This window comes from Homarus americanus, unplaced genomic scaffold, assembly GCF_018991925.1.
Source record: "Homarus americanus isolate GMGI-L3 unplaced genomic scaffold, GMGI_Hamer_2.0 scaffold39800, whole genome shotgun sequence".
NCBI lineage: Eukaryota > Metazoa > Arthropoda > Malacostraca > Decapoda > Nephropidae > Homarus > Homarus americanus.
In genome coordinates, this window is record NW_024744935.1 from 6,354 (window position 1) to 30,309 (window position 23,956).

Here is a 23,956-nt window from a genome sequence, read left to right on the forward strand (position 1 = left end):
GTGTGGGGGTGTGTGAAGGGTGTGTAGGGGTATGTGTGGTAGAGGTGTGGGGGGGTGTGTTGAATGTGTGTAGGGGTGTGTGGAGGGTGTGTAGGGGTGTGTAGATGTGTAGGTGGGACTGTGGGGGTATTCGAGGAAGAGGGATTTGATCACATTAAGAGATTGACTATGCACTCAGATTTCAATACCTTAATCAGAGTGAATAGCGTACATGTTTCTACCACTCTGGTGAAATGTTAGAATCGAGTCCAAGTTAATTTCCAAATCATATCTACATAACAAGATTAAAGTGCAGGGACTCTCCGTCAATGGGATTAAGGTCTTGCCTGGATGGGGTTACTCGTTCTGCTGTTACTACACACAATACTGTACCTGAACTAGTAGAACCGCACGATGTGTTAGCGGTGTTCCTCGGTGTTAGGAAGTACACTCGTAGGGTCAAGTTAGGAAGTACACTCATGGGGTCAAGTTAGACAGTATACTCATGGGGTTCAAGTTAGGAAGTACACTCATGGAGGTCAAGTTAGGAAGTACACTCATGGGGTCAAGTTAGGAAGTACTCTCATGGGGGTCAAGTTAGGAAGTACACTCATGGGGCCAAGTTAGGAAGTACACTCATGGAGGTCAAGTTAGGAAGTGCACACTCATGAGGGTCAAAGTACACTCATGGGGGTTAGAGAGTACACTCATGGGGTCAAGTTAGGAAGTACACTCATGGGGTCAAGTTAGACAGTACACTCATGGGGGTCAAGTTAGGAAGTACACTCATGGGGTCAAGTTAGACAGTACACTCATGGGGTCAAGTTAGACAGTACACTCATGGGGGTCAAGTTAGGAAGTACACTCATGAGGTTCAAGTTAGGAAGTACACTCATGGGGTCAAATTAGGAAGTACACTCATGGGGTCAAGTTAGAAAGTACACTCATGGGGGTCAAGTTAGGAAGTACACTCATGAGGTTCAAGTTAGGAAGTACACTCATGGCGTCAAGACTATAAAACACAGATAGTTTTAAGGGTCTACCATCTGTTACGTCTCTGATCTTTAAACTTTCTTCCCATTTTCTTTTCTCTTTTATCCCACCTACACTTTCTCCGCTGACCCACTCACTATCTTTATCCCAGTTACCACTCCTCAACTGCTGACTCCCGACCCTCATCCACAGCCGTCTCCAGAAGCGGCTGTCGTTTAGTAATGTAAAGCGCCTTAGTGGAGAGAGTTTAGTTTATTAAAGGCCGTCAATAAAAACGACATCCTATTGAAGTCTATGAGAAAAATATTTGGGAACATCGTCGAAAATATTTGTGTTTTTTTACCCAAAGAAAATCAGATGCGAGTCTATGGCTACATTATAAAGACAGTCTAGCTATCGATTTCCTAAGATAATGATTGGTTAACTTCTCCACCAATCAGAGGGAAGGAAAACGTTGAAAATCACTGGACCTTAACTTTATGCAAATCACATCTGAGGAGCAGTTCAATGAATCTACGGCAACTGTATTATATCAATTGATTCATTAGATAAAAGACAACGCTTGGGAATTCACGGACAGCACTAACAACCAGACGGGACAGGAGGATGAACCCAAAACCCCTGATGTATCGGGTGGTGACCTGAGACAAGATATAGGAACTGTGAACAAGAATATTATTTTTGGACGACCGGCGCCAAGTGGATCAGATCAACATAAATATAACACTTACCCACACTCCTGTTACTCACACTCCTGTTACTCACACTCCTGTTACTCACACTCCTGTTACTCACACTCCTGTCACTCACATTCCTGTTACTCACACTCCTGTTACTCACACTCCTGTTACTCACACTCCTGTTACTCACACTCCTGTTACTCACACTGCTGTTACTCACACCTACCTTGAAAGTGTCCACGTGTCCATACAAGCCACAGTCCACAGTGAAGTATAATCATACATAATACTGCATCATAAAAGGAAAATACACCAATAATACAATAAAAAGGGGAATTGTATATAAGGTAGAAGAGCCAGAACCACAGACGGGAAGAGCTAGACAAAAGTACTGTACTCACTGGTTGGCGTTGCAGTTCTCTCGCCTCTTCATACTCTCCACCTTATCCTCCAGTTCACTGATCTTGTGGGCTGCATCTGTCTCTGATTGCCGCAGCGTCCGGACCTATCAAACACAGACACACACACACACCACTTGAGTCTTACTTTATATGTGATCACCTGTGTTTTATATATGTTACCTTGACTCATTATTATCAACCCCTACCTGTAAACATTACGATTTTATAATTATACCTAAATATATACTTAATATATCAATTTAACATGTTAATATTTTTTATAGGGAGAAATTTTATCCTAATATGACAATTTGAATTTAAAAACTATACTTCAGGTTGTATTTTTTTGATAGATGGCTAGTTGGCTATTTTAACCCTGTTGGTAGTCTGAACTAGGATTGAAGACAAGTACATCAGTGAACAAACTGTCTTAAGAGTCAAGAACTTAAATCCTATGTTTACGTTATGTCCCCGGGTGTAAATGATACCTTGGCCAGCTATTCAGAGGCCTTAGTTACCACACTATTACCTCACCACACAACCAGATCACCACACCACTAAATCACTACACCACCTCACCATACCACAAGGTCATCATACCACCACCTCGTCACTAACCACAAGAAATTATGTATATAAATGTATGCAAAATATTTTATTTCTAAGATTTTTTTTTATTATTATTATTAATTTTCCATCGTGATACTCACTTACCACAACTGCATCAACCAGTTAACAATAATACGAAGTTTACATCGTTGTTTCCGGCGTCCTCCTGGATAAATCACTGGTTTCTGTTTTGTTTATTAATTCTATGTTAAAACATTATCATTAAAGGATTTTATAAACTTTTTTGGAGGTGTTTTGGGGAGCCCAGACATTGAACCGTAATTGTCCGTAATTGTACACCGAAAGGGTTAATTAGAGAAACTTAAACTAATGACTTTCTGGGAAGTTTTAATGGTAAAAGTTGCCAGTGGCCTCGGGGCAAGTAGACCGCTACTGTTCCGTGGTTACTCACTCTCTTGAGGATGAAAACCTTCGCTTAACTTTGATCTTGACAAGAAAGGACCAAAGTTTGACAGTGATCAGTGGCCGCCCTCGCTGTTATCAGACATGGTTCACTACTGGCTTTTTATAACTGGCCCGACACGACGCTGTTATTTGGGCAAGATGGCGGAGTAAACATTCTCAACTTTTGAATGTAAAATTTAATCGAATTTCACCAAATGGAAATCTTTTAAAAGCATCAGTTTAAGGTAGTTTTCTTTTGATATTAAAACAGTTTATTTAGCCAGACGAATACGTATACAGAGTGGATAACTAGCAAACAATATTGATATGGCTGAGCCAATTGAGAGCCTGAGCTCTCTTAGTGGCACCTGATATATACCTGACTGAGTAGAGTGACATTTCTCTAATACAGTGAAAGTAAAAACTAAATTTGAAGCTGAACAAACACACGAACCTTGAGTAAAGTATAAAAAAAAAAATTATCTGTAGCATCGGTTAATAAGCCTTCTTGCCAACATATTAATATTCATAAGTATCTACGAGCCAACAGTTAATCAGCCTCATCAACTCCCCCCAACAATATCGACCTTTTAAACATTCTTTACTGAGACGCGGGACCACCTTCCCCAACACCACCAGAACTATTAACTGTTGTCGAGAAGGTCAGGGAAGGCTCGGCTTATTCTGCTGAAGACGTTCATCATGATTACCTGAAGGTGAGGAAGGCCCCCGAAGCTCACCACCCAGCAGTGAAAGACGTGTGAAGGTGGAGTGGGTGGAGGCCTAGCATGGGTGGGTGAGTGGGTGGGTAAGTGGGGGTTTGGGGTGGGAGTGGGGGTTTGGGGGGTGGATGGAGGGAGGAACCTACAGCCTTGAGACACAAAACATACTACCCACGTCACTCGCGGTCACCGAATACACACAAGGGCACCAAACACCTGCTTGTGTTAGTCTAGAATGTTACTCCTGGCCCCCAGCCACGAACACTGCACAACCCTGATATAAGAACCACTTTAGCACCATTATACCAAAGCTGCTGTAGGCTACACACGTGGTGTACTTAACAAGAAACACTCCGCTATTCTAACATAACTGAGGTGGAAGGGAAGAAGCGCAATCCTCCCGTAAAAAAGTTTAAATTGTTTTCATTATTTTTTTTAGTATTACTCTTCATAATATATAAAGTGTGGGTAATATTCTAAAGTATTGATACAGAAAGAGTGTGTTGACTTAGAGGAATATTTTGTAAAACTCCCCACCAAATTGTCTTTTTTTTCTGCACAACAAAACTCTACTCAAGCATCTCTCTCTATCACTAAGACGAACATATTTAAACCTGGAGATAGAATAACCACTACGCCACACGCACCTCCCTACCATATTATCATCTATCTTAAAATTGTGGAAATGCATAAGACACAGACAGACAGACAGACAGACAGACAGACAGACAAGCATACAGAGAGAGAGAGAGAGAGAGAGAGATCCCAAACGTATAATATATTCACATAAAATAAAATACAAGCCCTGTTAAATCCAGCTGACGCTTTTAACTATCGAAACCCAAAAATTTCCCAAATATTTTATCCAACAGCCAGATTACCATAATTTACTCTTAAAACATTCATGTGAAAGTTGTAGTGATGATCGTTACCACAAAACAAAAAAGTCTATGTATTGTGGATGAATAAATGATACATACTACACAACTCCGCTCTTTTCTGATGAATAATAAAGTACATATACAAATAATTCTCTCTCTCTCTCTCTCTCTCTCTCTCTCTCTCTCTCTCTCTCTCGCTCTCAAACTAACCTAAGTTCAGTAAAGTTGATTTTATATATATTTTTTTTTTGCTAACTTGTCTAGTTATTTCAAATGCCAGGATGAATTTTACCGTGAGATCTTTAATGTTCGTAGTTAGGTTAGATTAGGTTAGGTTAGGTTAGGTGAGGTGAGGTTAGGTTAGGTTAGGTTAGGTTAGGTGAGGTGAGGTGAGGTGAGGTTAGGTTAGGTTAGGTGAGGTTAGGTTAGGTTAGGTTAGGTTAGGTTAGGTTAGGTGAGGTTAGGTTAGGTTAGGTTAGGTTGTGATACTGTGATCTTATTTTCTTCCCAAGTACAAAATATTTCGTTGAGAATAAAATAAACAAATAAAAACAACATTCTGATTCTGGACTCACCTTCTTCTTAAATTCTTCGTTGAGTCGCTTGGCCTCCTCCTCGGTTCGCTTGGACAGGGCCAGTTCCTTCCTCAGGTCACCCTCACTCCTCCTGTGGGCTTCCTTCAGCCTCTCCATCTATACAGGAAGAGGAAAACAGATATAATTAGACCCAGACACACAATAAACGACGTCGTCTTCTTTTCACACACACACACACACACACACACACACACACACACACACACACACACGCACACACACACACACACACACACACACACACACACACACACACACACACACACACTAATAAAACAGCACAGCACCTATCTACCAATTAATTCCTATTATGACCTCATCAGAAAGAGTGAAGTATTATTTTTATGAAAGGTTTTAAGACAGTGTTGCCAATTTCCATTGCCTCGTGTTGGAAAACTTTCATTCATCTCTGTCAAAAACTTGTGAAGGAGTGATCATTAATCTTGTCCTTGTTATTCCTGGGAAACGATCCGAGGTGCTTGTTGCGTCCTACTGTACACCCACCCCTCACACACCTGTACACTCACCCCTCACACACCTGTACACTCACCCCTCACACACCTGTACACTCACCCCTCACACACCTGTACACCCACCCCTCACACACCTGTACACTCACCCCTCACACACCTGTACACTCACCCCACACACACCTGTACACTCCACCCCACACACCTGTACACCCACCCCTCACACACCTGTACACTCACCCCCACACACCTGTACACTCACCCCACACACCTGCACACTCACCCTCACACACACCACACACACCTGTACACTCACCCCACACACACCCACACCCACCCTCACACACCTGTACACCCACCCTTCACACACACTGTACACTCACCCCTCACACACCTGTACACCCACCCCACACACCCACACTCACCCCCACACACCTGTACACTCACCTCTCACACACCTGTACACCCACCCCACACACCTGTACACTCACCCCTCACACACCTGTACACTCACCCCTCACACACCTGTACACTCACCCCTCACACACCTGTACACTCACCTCTCACACACCTGTACACCCACCCCTCACACACCTGTACACTCACCATCACACCAGTACACTAAAGGGTCACTCATGTACTTCATCTGTACAAAAAATATAATTCACTTTTCACAAGACAACTTAAAATATTTGGTAAAATAATATAAATACTCTGACGTCACCACAGGAGCTTCTTAATTACTATACTGTTTCCCCTCGACCATTAATCAAACGTCAATAGAGATTTGACATTTGACAGATTAATCCATGCAAACCTTCAGCCAAATTACACAGCTGCAATAATATAATCCCTTGGCTCACCCTCCCCCCACACACAGCCTGGCGAGCGTCAACTACGAGAGGTTGATGGATGGCATAAAGTGATGATGATTACTTCCCCGACACTGTGGCGAGGTGACGGCGAGGTGGTGGTGTGGCGAGGTTGTTAGGTGACGGGGGTTAGGTGACGGCGGCGTGACGAGGTGACGGCGGCGTGGCGAGGTGACGGCGGCGTGGCGAGGTGACGGCGAGGTGGTGGTGTGGCGAGGTTGTTAGGTGACGGGGGTTAGGTGACGGCGGCGTGACGAGGTGACGGCGGCGTGGCGAGGTGACGGCGAGGTAGTAAGTCGCGTGACACATGGAGGGGGAAGAGTCGTCGGTTTGCACAGCTATACACAGAGTTCCTCCTTACCGCCATTACCAAACTATGTCGACCCTTGTCACCCACCTCACTCACCCCCTCTCGTGGCTCATCTCAAGCTGGTAACTCTTCTGTGAGCCATGCCCTCCCCCCTGTCGTCCAACACTGGTGACGTAACTCCCTCCGGCCAGCGTCGGATCTGGCTCCCCAAGTTGTCCCTCGTAATGGACCCGGTAAGCAGCCCCAGCACCCTACCCCCTGGACCCGCCCTTGACACACCGAACGCCTACACCTACATATGTTGTCATAATTCTCCCTCTCCAATATATATTTAATGTCACACACCCGATATATCCAAACAATAAAAAGTGTGATTTTATCCATTTGACTCTTGAATCCTGATTAACCAAATAAATTTAATATACAGGCAGTATTTAAGATTTAGTGCCTTTAATAAACAAAATTTCACATCCGTAATTTTTTGTCCTACGAGGAAAAACTACTTAAAATGTCTCCCTTTTTTTCTTCCACAGCGAGTTCTTCTCTTACCTATGGTCTGCTGGTCAGCGTCGTCCCTAAAATATATAAACTCCCGCTGCCGTAACGGACACAAGTACAGTATAACAATAATGTGTCGCGGGGGAAATGTGTAGTAGTGGAGTTAGAAGTTAAATCAATGTTACCGACGATAACAAACTCAACAAGGAATTACGGGTGTTGACGGTGGCTGGCCGGGAATAGAGCCAAGACCAAGACAACGAAAGGTAGTTGGTTGTTATCGCTAATTAAATTTAGATCAATTGGTCACCAGTCCCTCTAGCTCACCCCCCCCTTCCCCGCGCCTCGGAAAGAGAGATAGAACCTCCTGAATCACATTAATATAAGTACACCAGGGAGAGAAACGGACGTAACTGTTCAAGGACGGTCAATACGAACACACGGACGCCAGAATCCCTAACATACACGTCCAACAGGAACTGACTATCGCGCTGACAGACGGAAGACCAAGTTAACACACTCCTGACATAGAGAACTCGGCACAACCCCATCAGCCGAGTGGAGTGGTAGAGATAAGAGCCGTGGGGTAGCAGGCTGGCGACACTACCACCAACTGAGGAATTATGATATGTGTTTTTTGTGCTTTAAACAACTAAGGTATTAAAGCGTGTATACTAGACTAAATAATGTATGCCAGGTCAATAAATAAAGAAGAAAAATACATCTTTCAGTGTAGTGCAGGAGAGGAGGGAGCGGTAATATGGTGTTCCAGTCCCAGGCGCCACAAGAACCACAACAACAACTGACAACAACAACAACCACCACCACCACTGTTTTTGTTATCATTGAAAGGGAGATGAAGAATAACATATGAGAACTGTGATATATCAAGAGATTCCTTTCCCAACTTCAGTACAGGCGTATACAACCTTCCCGCTCAGTCAGTTACAAGACACAAACATCTTTTCGCCTTAATTTCGCCTTAATGGAAGAGAATAACTCGAGGGATTTGGGATACCGTCTTGCGAGGTCCTCTGCAGATTTCCTACAGCTCGTCGCCCAAAACTCAGGCTGTACTCTCGGTGATCTCGCCAAATCTTTTCCTCTTGTTCCAGATATAACTCAAGTTTTCGATAAAGTTTGGTCTGCCTGCCAGGATAACAGCAAACTTCAAAAGTGTTTTATACTGTCCCTCCAGACCTCGTAAATTTCACATCCATTCTCAATTCCGAGCTTTTGGGGATTGTACCCAGGTTGAACAAATCTTGTGACATACAGCATTTAAAGAAACTAAAATACTCGTATCTCTCAGACCTAACAATGTTTGATGTGCTTTTTTCGTCAACATTCTGATTGCTCGTCCTTCACATTTCAGTGTTGATGCACCAGCTGTAACTGACGGTCTCTCTCGGGAGGCTCACAAGTTCTGCCAAACATGTTTATAAAACTCTTTGTTTTTTGCAGACGCTCCTGTCTCTCCCCCTCCTGCACCTGCCAGCTATTCACTACAGACAAAACATCGTCCCTCTCTCGGTGTTATACGTGGGTGACAGTCCCCCACAGCCTTCCCTATCAAAACTCAACCTAAAGTCATACACTTCATCATTAACCTGACTTATTCCAGGTCTCATAATTTGACCTCTCATACCTTGACCTCTGGTACCTTGAATTCTCATACCTCGCCCCGAAAATCAACAGTCCATCCTCAACACAAGACAACTGTACCAGCGATACTTCCACAATTATCACAAGAAACCAACTTTTCTATTGAGACAGACAGACAGAGACAGACAGAGACAGACAGAAAGAGAAGAAAGACAGGTTACATATGTCTCCAAAATACTCACATCCTGGGCTGAGTTCTCCTCGGTTCTCCTGAGTTTCTCCAGCCAGGTCTTCTCTATCCGTTGCTTCGTCCTGGCCTCCGTCGTCTTGCTCTCCGTCTCCACCTTGGTCAACCACTCCTTCTCCTTAGCTCGTAACTTGTTCTTGGCTTCCTCCAACTCTCCCTTCACCTCGTCGTTCTCCATACTCAGCGTTAACGTTCTCTCCTGCAGTTGCCGTTCTGAGTCTGTTAACTGCTTCATCCTCTGTTCCAACTCGCCCTTCACTTTCTGTATTAACTCGAAGTCTCTCACCAGCTGTTTGAACTTCTCCTTCTCTTCTCTCATTTTTCTCTCAGCCTCGTTCTTCTCCTGTCCCTGCTGCTTGTTGACGGATTCAATGGTGGAGAGTCTAATCTTGAGGCTGCGAGTCTTGTTGTCGTGTTCGTTGTTCTTGTTCTGAAGTTCTTCCTCCAACTCCTGGATCCTCATCTCGTACTCGATACCCGAACGATCCAAGCGGCTTTTGAACACCGCAACGTCACTCTTCAGGCAATCGTTCTGTAAAGGAAGACTCTCAGGTTAACAGAGTACACTAACAGTATCTATGCAAGTCTCTACAGGCAGCCATTCTTCCCCTAGGAAGCCAGACTTCCCCCAAGACAGTCATTCTGCCCCCAAGACAGCCAGTCTTCCCCCAAGACAGCCAGTCTTCCCCCAAGACAGCCAGTCTTCCCTGTATGTGTAAGTGAACAGGGAAATATGAGGCACTCAGTCATGGTAGAGACACATGTGCAGCGCCGGGTTCATCCTCTGTTCGACCTGCACTGACATACGAGTAACCAACACACAGTCAATACACGTCACCTCGTCTTCCCTCTCAACAGGTCACGAAATTATCAATATATAATAAATCAAATGATGTAATTTATTTTTCTGAGAGATATTAGAAAAGAAACTGTTTCAACGTCTCTTTGGAAAGTGTATCCAGTGAAACCTCTAAATAACGGACTATATGAAGAAAGTCCGTTATATGGAGAGGGAAGTCCGATATAGGGAGAGAGAAATCCGTTAAATAGAGAGGGATATCCGTTATATGGAGGTTTCACTCTATACACAAAGTAAATTGGGTAAAGAGATCCTGTTGACTGATGATGCTGGTAAGGGGTGAATCACAACACATCATCCTGTATACAATATTAAGACGATCTAATACCAAGAATCAAGGGGTAACGTGTGTGTATTGGTCCCTCTGTAACCCCAACCTTTCTGGCGCATGAAGGAAAGACATGAAAGAGGGCAGTTCAACACATATAATGGCGCCTCTTAACTAGTGGCGCCTTTAAACTAAAATAATAAATGAGTAGATGGTTTCACATGAAGACATTATCCCCTTCAATGTAAAGTCTCCTAGCAGGGACATTCTAGTAAACCATCCCTTTAAAATATTACAACACATTGCCCTCATCAGGACTGGTATAGCCAATCAAGGCCCAGGTCAGTCCTAGGTGAGAGACCCTCCCTATTTCCCTCCCTACCTCCCTACCTCCTTCCCTCTCTCCCTCCCTCCTTCTGTAAATCCGAGCATAACTCCATTCCACGCCTTGAGATTTACACCACCAGGGACTCAACTAAAAATCGTCTCAATCGTAAAAAAATATCATTTCAAATATGTATTGAATAACAGAATATATGCAAATGAGTCGTGTATATTTTTCACAACACACAATACTTGTCGAGAACAATACTTCAACATGGCGAAGAATATTAATAAAAAAATTTCTATGTTGAAGAGGAGAGTATAACAGTAAGGCGATGCGATGGTGGAGCTCTCTCTAGCACTCGTGATGTACAGCAGTAACAGCCTGGTGGTATAGTTCTATATAACACACTACTAATACGAACTAACTTACGAGGTTATTATTTTTATTATTATTAGTATTAGTAGTAGTAGTAGTAGTAGTAGTAGTAGTAGTAGTAAACACACAGGGCAACACACAGTAACCTTCAACGGGGAATAGTAAGTGTTGGTCCACCTCACTTGGCAGGAACTCTACCTAATGGCCCCGGACAGACCCAAACATTATCCTGAGCCAAGCAATACGAGGCTTGTATATGACGCCACAGTGCTGGGTAAAGGCGGGGTTGTTTTTCAGCTTGAGAGTATCGGGGTGTTTGGTGTGTCGAGCCACTTGATATTCTTGTAGCAGAATCTCAGCACGTCAAAAGGTGGGGGGCTTAGGACGTGTTTATCTTTCAAAAGTAAACAAACAACATGTCGTTTTCTTGGAGTGATTCCGAATTGTGTCAACCATTTCCATTAACGACTCAACAATGCCTCACATCAGACCGTTAACAAGGGCGAGTTACTCTAATTGAATTTTTTAGGATTAATAATTTAGTATGGCGGCTCTCGTGGGCTTGTGGAAAACTGTCTGACCGGATTTCTACCTCAAGTCTATAGATGAAGTAACGAGAGACAGACAGACACATATACAAAGAGAGAGAGAGAGAGAGAGAGAGAGAGAGAGAGAGAGAGAGAGAGAGAGAGAGAGAGAGAGAGAGAGAGAGAGAGAGAGAGAGAGAGAGAGAGCCTTCAACTCCAGAAAACAAATATTTTATCCCCAAGGTCTGGCCAGCTTACCGTCTGTACCCCTGTGATAATGTTTTACTGGGCGGTATTGTCTTAACACACTTCTTCACATCCTTCCTCCAACCAATCCAGCTCCGCCTCACTAATTCCTAAGACAGACTTTAAGAAGTTTTCACAGCTCGACCCTTGGGATTTTCTTTAGCTTTCGGGATTTTACTATTTCTCTTCGTGTTATTTCATTTCTAGTGATCTTTCTTCTATGGAGGAACTTATAAAACATTTCAAAAAACGTCTCAACTCACCATGCAGGTCAATAATCCAATGCCACTGTTGTAAATAATATAACTTTACATTTGCAGTCCAACCATTGCAGGCACTACTACGTTAAAGCAAGTATTATGTTATCTTCATCAAACTCTCTAAATAATTCCTCTAGACAGGTGAACAAACCTAAACAATAACAAACTATTCTAGATCAAACTTTAATGCATTAAGCTCAATAACTTGTGTTGTTCATCCATTCCTCCTCTTAACCTCCCCCAATGGTTTAGTTAACTCAGTTGAAATCCAGTCTAGTTTCATAGTTTTATTGACATCAACTCAATACTGTAATTAATCGTCTTGTAGTGTCTTAAATTTATGCCACCCCCCCTCCCCCCACGCTTCATAAAATTACAATAACGTTCAGTAGTGTTCACAATGTTCAACACTTAAGAGAACAAGAACGAATAACATCTAATCATCTCTATTCCTACTTAAGTGAGAAGCATAGTCAATAAATAGAACATAATGATGAGTGGACGGCAGGGAAGATGGAATAGGGAAAGGAGGAGGTGACAGGAGATGGTGGCAGGGGAGGGAAGGGGTGACAGGGGAGGGTGGCAGGGGAGGGAAGGGGTGACAGGGCAAGGGGTGACAGGGGTAGGGACGACTAACGCAGTAAAAAAAAAAATTCCTGGATAAAAAAAAAATTGTGTAGAGAAATGATGGAAACACCGGGGGGACGAGGCGGCCCTGATTAATTACCTTTTTACCTGACGTCTAGCCCTGCTGGAGGTTATATACGAGAATTGAATGAGGGGAAAACCTGCAGCAAAATGTACAAACGATCCCTTGAGTTTGGTGTTCTTTCTTTCGCGCTCTTTTTTCTCTCTTTCGCCCTCTCGCTGTCTATCTCTCGTCCTGGTTTTCTCTCTCTCTCTCTCTCTCTCTCTCTCTCTCTCTCTCTCTCTCTCTCTCTCTCTCTTAGCTCTCTTTCTCTCTCTCTTAGCTCTCTTTCTCTCTCTCTCTGGCTCTCTCTTAGCTCTCTTTCTCTCTCTGGCTCTCTCTTAGCTCGCTTTCTCTGTATCTGGCTCTCTCTTTCTCTCTCTGGCTCTCTCTTAGCTCTCTTTCTCTGTATCTGGCTCTCTCTTAGCTCTCTTTCTCTCTCTCTGGCTCTTTCTTAGCTCTGCCTCTGGCTCTCTCTCTTAGCTCTCAATCTCTCTCTCTTTAACTCTCTCTCTCTCTCTGGCTCTCTCTATCTCTCTCAAAAGACCAAAAGTGGCAAGTTGAATCGACAGAAGAGCTCGGCTATGTAACCAATGTTTACGAAGAAGAATAACTGAGAAAATATCCCCAAAACACAAGAGAGTGTCAACACCTTTATGTGTTTGGATAGAGATGTAATAAGTTAATGAGCCAAAGAATAAGACAATAGCCTTTGGTGTAAGGAGGACGCGGTTATGGGGCGTCCCGAGACCGTACAGGACGTGGTAGAACGAACACACGGACACACACACGGACACACACGGACACACACACTATTTCATTCTGGTTTTCTCCTTCCGTCACGACACTCCCATTTAGCCTCGTCTCTGCCACCATTCTCTTCTTGTGTCTTCAACTGTATCTTATTTCCCTTTTTCACCGCCGCCTAGTCTTCCTTTCTCCCAATACCTCCTTCCCCACTCGCTCCGGGCTCGTTACCTCACACCCAGATCGTATAAAAAAATAAACTGCTAACGAACTGCGAACGAACTGCTAACAAATTCTAGTGTCAGTCTCGTAACAGAGGATTATATATATCGTTACTCTAGAGCAAAAGAGCTGCGGCTGTCGAGTGGGTACAGTGCTCGGCTCCTGTGCTATGAGGCCGGTGGTTCGATCCCAGGGCACCTACTGTACATTACACCGAGCTGTAAATGAGGATCTAAGTTTACAGTTGGGGAAGTGGTGGCGGTCAAGTGCAGTGCCGACCATGATATGTGTGTATGTGTGTGTGTGTATTTTTCCTACTGATAACATACACTGTACGTACAACATCAAGGACCAGAGATGAATGGTCAAGTTAGCTCTCTATCTTTTACTTATTTGACACGTGACCTTTAAAGCCTAAAGATGACCACTTAGTCCCAGCTGTTGGTCCTCTGAAACACAAAGGCAGGTTATTTCTTTACCCTGAGTATTTTTTTTCTTTCTGGACACTACACCTGACTGATATCTGCCAAACATAACCTAACCAAACCTAACCCAGCCTAACCTGACCTAACCTAAGTGAAGAAACACAACAACAACAACATACTCTTACCTCGTTTTTGAATTTCCTGATCTCGTCCTTGAGTCCTCCCTCGACGGAGTCCCACTCGGACTTCCATTCAACCACCTTGGCCCTAAGTCTAGCCTCGAATTCCTCCTCCTTATCTTCAATCAGCCGCTCCATCAACTCCCGCTTGTCTGTCGCCTCCTTCAGTCGGCTCTCCAGTTCTCGCCGCTCTCCCCTGTGGAGGAGGACACTATCAGGAGGAGACCTAGCCTAGGAGGACACTATCAGGAGGAGACCCAGCCTAGGAGGACACTATCAGGAGGAGACCCAGCCTAGGAGGACACTATCAGAAGATCCAGCCTAGGAGGACACTATCAGGATAACACTGAGGGGAAGATCCAGCCCAGGAGGAGACCCTTCCCAGGAGGACACGGACAGGAGGAGACCCAGCCTACGAGGGGATTGTCATGCTCAAGAGGTTATGTCATCGTACTCAAGGGGTTAAAAGAGAGACCTGTTCACAGCTCATAGTCCCCAGTGCAGTGAAGTTCATGGTCAGAAAATAAACCCCAAATTTTATTATTTATCATCAGACTTACACAACATGAATCCTTAATATACAATACAAAAAATATCAAATGAGTAAATATTTTGTTTTTATCAGAAGGTTGAAATTACATCAAAATTTAAGTCATTTTCCATAACATTCCTCAAATTATTAAAATATACCATCCCCACGGTCTGAGGGTTGGCGACCGCGACCCACCACTTCAATTGCCCTATTAGATTTCATGTCCATATAAACATTCAACTTTTAATTGCATTCATTTATCCCAATCTCTTTTCCCTTGGTTCTCTTACCATCAGTTTGACCCACTGACATCCCAGCCAATATCCCTTCATCCCTAATCATATGTTACTGGGGACAATTGCTTTTTTATTTTAATTCTAATTGTTCTTTACCCACTGGTCTCTAAGCCACCTTCTGGTAACTACAAAACAGGTAAATATTGCGGTAAATTGGTGGTGGTGAGAGAACAGGCCTCCACATAGTCAACAAAGTGAAAGGAAATTCATGCATATATAATTTCATGGACCTTTTGTCAGGCTCCAGCAGCCACGCGCCCACACACCAGTTTTTTTTATAAAAGCGATAGAACACACAGGTGTAAATGCAATAACTTAATCCCACACATGGACGCGTTCACACACACACACACACACACACACACACACACACACACACACACACACACACACACACACACACACACACACACACGTACACACAAATACCTCTAACACCTTAGCTTGTTTGGCGTGAACTTAAGACTGTCAGACAGCCACTACATGAAGAAGCAACAGCCCCCCAACCCACATCCTTTCCCAAAAGCCCCTGAGCTAGAATCCTCCCCATCCTATCCCATCCTTACAATTACCCCCCCTCCCACCCCCTACTCCCTCCTCTTCCCCATCTACCTACCAACCACATTATACCCCCCCCGCCTACTCTCACCCTTCCCCCTGTTACAGTCACTCAGAGCCGTTTGAGGTGTGGGGGCTTACTTGAGGAGCTTATAAACTGGCCTGGTAGATGTGGGCCTCCTCGCCTACCTAGTGTTACCTTTGACCACCTCCTCGTCCACCTACTGTTACCCTGGTCACCTCCTCGTCCACCTACTGTTACCCTGGTCACCTCCTCGCCCACCTAGTGTTACCTTTGACCACCTCCTCGTCCACCTACTGTTACCCTGGTCACCTCCTCGTCCACCTACTGTTACCCTGGTCACCTCATCCACAGTTACTCCCTCCTCCCACACCACATCGCCCCACCATCTCCCACACTTACCCACTGTACATTAGCAATACAATCACCAAACGTGTTGAGAGTACAAATTCCTTACAGTTAATAATGATGATAAACTAAACTGGATAAACCACATACAAGCCAATCACAGTTAAACCAATAAACAGTGTAGTATCCTGTATTACACTCGTCAGTCATTCAATCATGCAGCAGTGAAAGGAATCTACAATGACCTTTTTAGCCAAAACTTGATTCACTGTCATACACTGTGGAGAGGGAGGCTCCAGCACCACTAAAACACAACCCTTGGTCACTGCCCAGAAGAGAATTATGCAAATAATGACCTACTTGGAAAAAAAATTATCATACAAAGTACCTGTGTGTATATATATAAAAATACCCCAAATTATATGAAAAAGAAGGTAACATATATTTAAGAACAGTCTTATAATATGTTGTGATCCAGATGATGCAACATGTTATAAAACAATTTCCAGGAGATAAATATACAGTATTTGTCAGGTGACAGCAAGAGTGCCTCGGTGCTCGCTAGGTGCAACCATGGCGCTATTGTTGTATTTCTGTCTGGCTAAATAAATGGTTTCATTTTCGGTTTCAATTAATCCACACCACATAGCTCCACCATCTCCCACTCTATACCTCCACACTACATACGTCTTCCACCTCCCACACTCACTCCTCCACACCTCACATCATCTCCACCTCCCACACGCCGTCCCTCCACAGCAACCAGCCCTCCACCTCCCACACTCCACACCAACTAGCCCTCCACCTCCCACACTCCACACCAACTAGCCCTCCAACTCCCACACTCCACACCAACTAGCCCTCCACCTCCCACACTCCACACCAACTAGCCCTCCACCTCCCACACTCCACACCAACTAGCCCTCCACCTCCCACACTCCACACCAACTAGCCCTCCACCTCCCACACTCCACACCAACTAGCCCTCCACCTCCCACACTCCACACCAACTAGCCTTCCACTTCCCACACTCCACACCAACTAGCCCTCCAACTCCCACACTCCACACCAACTAGCCCTCCACCTCCCACACTCCACCTCCCACACTCCACACCAACTAGCCCTCCACCTCCCACACTCCACACCAACTAGCCTTCCACTTCCCACACTCCACACCAACTAGCCCTCCACTCTCCACACCAACTAGCCCTCCACCTCCCACACTCCACACCAACTAGCCTTCCACTTCCCACACTCCACACCAACTAGCCCTCCACCTCTCACTCTCAAGTTTAGGGTCTCCGAGTGGTGCTCCTCAAAGGGCTTGACGTGTCTCCTCCACAACACAGTCAAATATATAACATTTTTCACCACCCGTGGCGCCATTTCTCCAACACACAAAAAAAAAAGATGAAATTCTTTATGAAAATGTTAGCGCCGTGGGAGACTGGCTGGAGGAGATGAGGAAAATGTTGTTTGCATTTGTTTGCTTTTAAGGTTGTTTGTTGCATCTGTTTGTCTGATAAATCTAAATAGACAGAAAATAAGTAAACAAAGATGATAAAACGAGGCCTAAAGAAAGACAGAGACAGACAGATAGAATAGACACGAGACAGGCAGGCAAACAGACACAGACAGACAACAGACACGAGACAGACAGACAGACACAGACAGACCAGACACAGACAGACACAGACAGACCAGACACAGACAGACCAGACACAGACACAGACACAGACAGACAGACACAGACAGACCAGACAGACAGACAGACAGACAGACAGACAGACAGACATAAACAACACCTCCAGGAAACACTTCTTATTTTCATCATTCGTTTCTCAGTTATTTACCTAATCTTCAATATACTTCCCTGATACTGTACTCGCTTCCTTCACCCTCATCTTTCTCATCCTCACACCCAATATCACCCTCCTGATCCTCCTCACCTTCATTCTCATCCTTCCTCATCCTCTTCCTTCCTCACCCTCATCCTTATTTTCCCCACCCTATTCCTAATCTTCCTCACCTCTCTCTTCTCCTTCGTCACCCTCATCACCTTCACCCCTCTCTTCTCCTTCCTCACCCTCATCCTCACCCTCATCCTCACCCTTCACCCTCCTCACCTTAGTCTCTCCTCCCAGTCCTCCTCACAGATCCTCTTCTCCTCATGCAAGTTTCTGATCCTCACTTCATACTCCCGTCTCTCCTGGCTGTACCGGCGGCCCTCCTCCTGCGCCTCTTGCTCTTTCAGCTGGAGCTTCAGCTGAAACACATACAAGTAAATCAGGTAACGTCATCAAATGCTTCAGGTATAATAGGCAACGTCATCAAATGCTTCAGGTATAATAGGCGACGTCATCAAATGCTTCAGGTAAAATAGGCGACGTCATCAAACGCTTCAGGTATAATAGGCAACGTCATCAAATGCTTCAGGTAAAATAGGCGACGTCATCAAACGCTTCAGGTATAATAGGCGACGTCATCAAACGCTTCAGCTTCAGGTAAAATAGGCGACGTCATCAAACGCTTCATTTATAATAGGCAACGTCATCAAATGCTTCAGGTAAAATAGGCGACGTCATCAAACGCTTCAGGTATAATAGGCGACGTCACCAAACGCTTCAGGTAATACGAATAGGTTCAGTCAGGTTAGGTTAGGTTAGGTTAGGTTAGGTTAGGTTAGGTTAGGTTAGGTCAGGTTAGGTTAGGTATAAAGGTGAAAGTGTGGTCCCATATGCCTGGCGGAGGACGTGGATAGAGTACACTTGTTTACTAAGCCTTTGGTACACAAGGAGACAGCAACAAGGCCGGCACTGAAATTTACCGCCTTCACTTGCATAATCTGTTAAGAACCCATTTATAATTAGAGTGAATTCAGGGTTCGAACCACCGACTCATAGGTCAGAAGGCGAGTACACTCCCTTAAATCATGTAATAGTTTCAGTTCATATAGACAATATTCATAACGTGATTCGTCATTATTGTCTTCTTCAGGTGAAACAAATAAGGTAAATTAACAGGATAGATATTATACCTTCATTTTAATAATTATAATGGTCACAGTTTTTAAGTGTAAGCTTATAAGTGTAAGCTTTTTGCCGTTATAATGCTTGGTGGATGTTATCAAGGTGTGGATATGTACACCCGCACGCACACACGACCTACACAAGTAAGTGATGAAAACGTGTGAACTTGGGGGATTCCCTCAACTGGCCCTTCACGATTACAACTTTCATTTAAACTTTCACTCTACTCCACAACTTATCTCCTTCCCTCCAGCACCCCCCCCCCCAACCCAGCACCTCCTTCCCCAGCACCTCCTCCCTCCCGACAACGGTGTCTGACGGCGAAATCCAATAACATTCGCAATTTCCCACCTCACTACTTCGACGTCTGAGAGAATTGCACTATCTGGTCCGAGGTAAAATGCAAACAAACTCAATATTCCACAACAGAACCTTACCATCACCATATTGACCCAGGAGACACCTTAACACATAAGACACACGCAGAAACCAAGTATAAACAAAGTATCTAACAGGATAGACTCACATTGGTCCCACAAAAAGAGGGATTAATTTACATGATCTGGTTGCCCATCACGTAGACTTAGGAGAGGAGAGCCAACACATTAATTTACCAAAGAAGAACTGTGTATGTCGTGTCAGGTTCATGGGTGTGAGGGAGACGAGTTGTTTTGCCATGAGAGCCAGACCCCCATCAGTACTTCCACAGGCCGGGACACTTAGAACTGTGTCAGTATTTTACCCGAGCAATCTATCACAACACACTGATAGGATATGGAGGCTACATCAAGTCAAGGACACTGTAATAATATTTACATACGTGACATGACCAACCTATTCCCACGCACGTATAAAGAGAGCAATGCAGGTCTAAACGTTGCCATGATCTGTCAACTGCCACATATAACAGAGTTCTTGAAACGACTTGAGATACAATGAAGTGGGTGACATAGCAACATCTCAAAGCCCCGAGAAGTCCAAAATATTTTTCCTGCGTTTCACGCCGACGGGAGGAGAGAATCCTACTTGGCAGACTCCGTACTTGAGACAAAGATGCTGGGATGTAATATCCTATCCTACCTAACCTAACCTAACCCACTTCTGGTGACTGAGGATAAGAGAAAGTCACCATCAAAGACTCGGGAGCCTTTGGGAAAAACACCCCCTGAGGCATCTTATTCTTGCCAACAGCTGATCACTCCTTCAGGTTATGGAAGAAACAGCGAGTGTGGGAAGACTAACCTCGCGTGCACTGAGCTATGGTGACTGTAACCTCGTGTGCACTGAATTATGGTGACTGAAACCTCGTGTGCACTGAGCTATGGTGACTATAACCTCGAGTGCACTGAACTGTGGTGACTGTAACCTCGTGTGCATTGAACTATGGTGACTGTAACCTCGTGTGCACTGAACTATGGTGACTAACCTCGTGTGCACTAAACTATGGTGACTGTAACCTCGTGTGCACTGAACTGTGGTGACTGTAACCTCGTGTGCACTGAACTATGGTGACTAACCTCGTGTGCACTGAGCTATGGTGACTAACCTCGTGTGCACTGAACTATGGTGACTAACCTCGTGTGCACTAAACTATGGTAACAACGTGTGTTACAGTGACATTTTACTCTCTATAAACACTAATAATTTCGTATGTCTGTTTAGTACAAGATAAAACATTTATTCGATCACAATATCAATGGGAAAATACAATAAACAAATAAATGAAAACCAAAATGTAAATAATAACAAAATTATCAAAAGAATTTTCCAAGTTTTAATGAAATTTATTTGTAACAGAAGTTAAATTTCTTTAGTAATGTTTGAAATTTCTTCTATGATTGGTTGCAATTTAAATAATATACTGAAGCCTAATAGTTGATTAAACTTATATCAGTAATGATTAATTTAATATATAAAACCAAAATGCTTAACAATTGTGAGTTTATTATAATTTTTATATATAATGAACGCTAACTTATAATTATCAGGTCACAATTAAAACACCATTAAACACCATTTTCCTGAACTACCCAAACAACAAAAAACAATTATGACATTCTATAACTCCGCCTTGTAAACAACTGCCACCACTTTTAACACCAAAAAAATCCTGTAAGTGAACCCCTGACTCAATTGACATCCTTATTTGAGTCAAGTGACATCCTGTCTGACTCAAGTGACATCCTCCACACATCAAGTTCCTACCCCTGGCCACTCCCCCCACACTCCAAGTTCCTACCCCTGGCCACTCCTCCACATCAAGTTCCTACCCCTGCCACTCCCCCACACTCCAAGTTCCTACCCCTGGCCCTCCCCACACTCCAAGTTCCTACCCCTGGCCTCCCCCCTCCAAGTTCTACCCCTGGCCACTCCCCCCCACTCCAAGTTCCTACCCCTGGCCACTCCTCCACACATCAAGTTCCTACTAGCCAAGTTCCTACCCCTGGCCACACTCCAAGTTCCTACCCCTGGCCACTCCTTCACACTCCAAGTTCCTACCCCTGGCCACTCCTTCACACTCCAAGTTCCTACCCCTGGCCACTCCTTCACACTCCAAGTTCCTACCCCTGGCCACTCCTCCCACACTCCAAGTTCCTACCCCTGGCCACTCCCCACTCACCTCCCACTCTCGTCTCTGTCGGTCGTGGTCCCTCTCCATGGCCATCATCTGGTCTCGTAAGGCCAGTTCACCGTCGCCAGATTCCGTCATCCGCCGCCTCAGGATCTCACACTCCGCTTTCATTACCTCTAGGTCATCCGTCGCCCTCCGCACCTGACCCTTGTACCTGCCGATGGGTCAAAGGTCATTATATGCCTCTTTAACCTGACGAGGGATAAACGATCAGTACCTAGTGGAGTGGAGGTCAAAAGTTAAAACCTGGCGAGGACCAAAGATCACTACCTCATGGGGGTCAAAGGTGGGGGTCAAGAGCGAGGGGTCAGAGGTCAGTGTCCGTCAACGAGGTGAAGGTTCTGAACACAATCCTCGTACCTGTAGGGGAGTCAGGATCCAGTACCTGTCCAACGTGTCTGAGATCGATACCATGATCTTGTGTATATTTCAACAGGTTACATTAGTCAGGGGAAAATCTTCATATTTACCGCATCTGTGGACAAAAACCTGATAATCGGCACAGATGACCCTGAAGGGCCGTGTCTGAAGGTTGTGGTCCACCAGGGTATCAAGATAAAACGCTAAAAATTTTCCTAAAACGACTCCCTGAAGGTCAATAAGGCTGGCTTCGGTGTCAAAATGATCTTGATAATAAAACACAGCCAATCTCTAAGACACGTGTAACCCTGCACCTAATCACACACACGGGGTCTGGTCACTCTTACAAGACAGACAGACAGACAGACAGACAGACAGACAGACAGAGAGAGTTTGGGGTGGGGGGATAAAATGAGTAATGTTTGCCAGGGAGATCCTAAGAATCAAGTCACATAATAATAATAAAGGGCACACACACACACACACACACACACACACACACACACACACACACACACACACACACACACACACACACACACACACACACACACACACACTCCAGTAAAAGTTCGTAGGTCAAATTCACATTCCTAACAGTGAGAGATGGTGACCCCAGCGGTGGTGTGGTAGCAAAGGTCAGGTATTCCACTTTCATGTGACACAGTAACACCCCTTGACAATATCGTTGGTAACAATATTCTCCCAGCACTACCAAAACACTTGGGTGATGCTACAGTGTGTGTGTGTGTGTGTGATTGTAGCCAGAACACCTCCCTTCTACCATGCTTCCACTGTCAATAAACCCCAACAAAACGAAGAAGGGGGAACACATACAGGCTTTTATCTCTCTCTCTCTCTCTCTCTCTCTCTCTCTCTCTCTCTCTCTCTCTCTCTCTCTCTCTCTCTCTCTCTCTCTCTCTCCTGGAAACTCCCCAAGCATAAAGTAGTGCCGTGAAATTACACATGTACCTCATAGCCTCCCCCTCTGTTGGTCCCAGCTATTGCATTCTTTACAGTAAGAGTGAAGGAGACGGAGAAAAATAATGCTGCATGTGTGTGTGTGTCTCCCTTCATTTGTTTGACTTCCCCCTTTATAAAAATTGACCAATCATTAAACCTATGAAAAATAAACAAATCTAATACAGTGACAAAATTTTATATTATTATTTTGCATCTGATGACAAAAATTATGTTGTTTTATTAATTTTATTATTTTTTCATAAAAGAAGATGCAGTGTTTGTCTAAGTTTAGAGTTTCATTATTCGGCAAAAACTTTAGACTTGATACATGATTAACTCAACTACGAGAAGGACTAACGGGAATGGTTAGATAAATCTTTAAAAAATATCCAAAGAAAAAATGGGAAATGTATCTCTTAGCTGCCTGTTAAGCTAAGACACACTCACTAGCAGCAAAATTATCAGCAGACAATGTATACATGAGAACCTCCCAAATAATATCTACCGTAAAATAAACCGTAACAAAATGCAGTTCAACTAACCTCATCTAATCTAAACTTGGAAATGTTTCCAACAAGTTTCACTCTGCCTGTCAGAATCTCTCAGAGAACTAATTAGTAAATTTACGATGGTAACGTTAGAGTTAATGAAAAAAATTATATATAAAAAACTCAAATGTGAAGTTTATAAAAGTGAGGAGATGACCAAGTGAGGAGATGACCAAGTGAGGAGATGACCAAGTGAGGAGATGACCAAGTGAGGAGAAAAACAAGTGAGGAGATGACCAAGTGAGGAGATGACCAAGTAACAAGTTCCTCCCGCAC

At 44.2% G+C, this 23,956-nt stretch overlaps 1 protein-coding gene across 1 annotated transcript in view; it reads right to left on the reverse strand.

Moving 5' to 3' along the window:
• Positions 1-2,053: 2,053 nt before the first annotated feature.
• LOC121878270 (golgin subfamily A member 6-like protein 22) overlaps positions 2,054-23,956 on the reverse strand; it is a gene marked incomplete at its 3' end in the record, with an annotated part of 76,197 nt that continues 54,294 nt past the window's right edge. Inside the window, 6 exon segments of the mRNA XM_042384363.1 lie at positions 2,054-2,157; positions 5,246-5,362; positions 9,264-9,800; positions 14,399-14,588; positions 18,275-18,414; positions 21,798-21,963. Coding sequence (XP_042240297.1) covers positions 2,054-2,157; positions 5,246-5,362; positions 9,264-9,800; positions 14,399-14,588; positions 18,275-18,414; positions 21,798-21,963 — 1,254 coding nt within the window.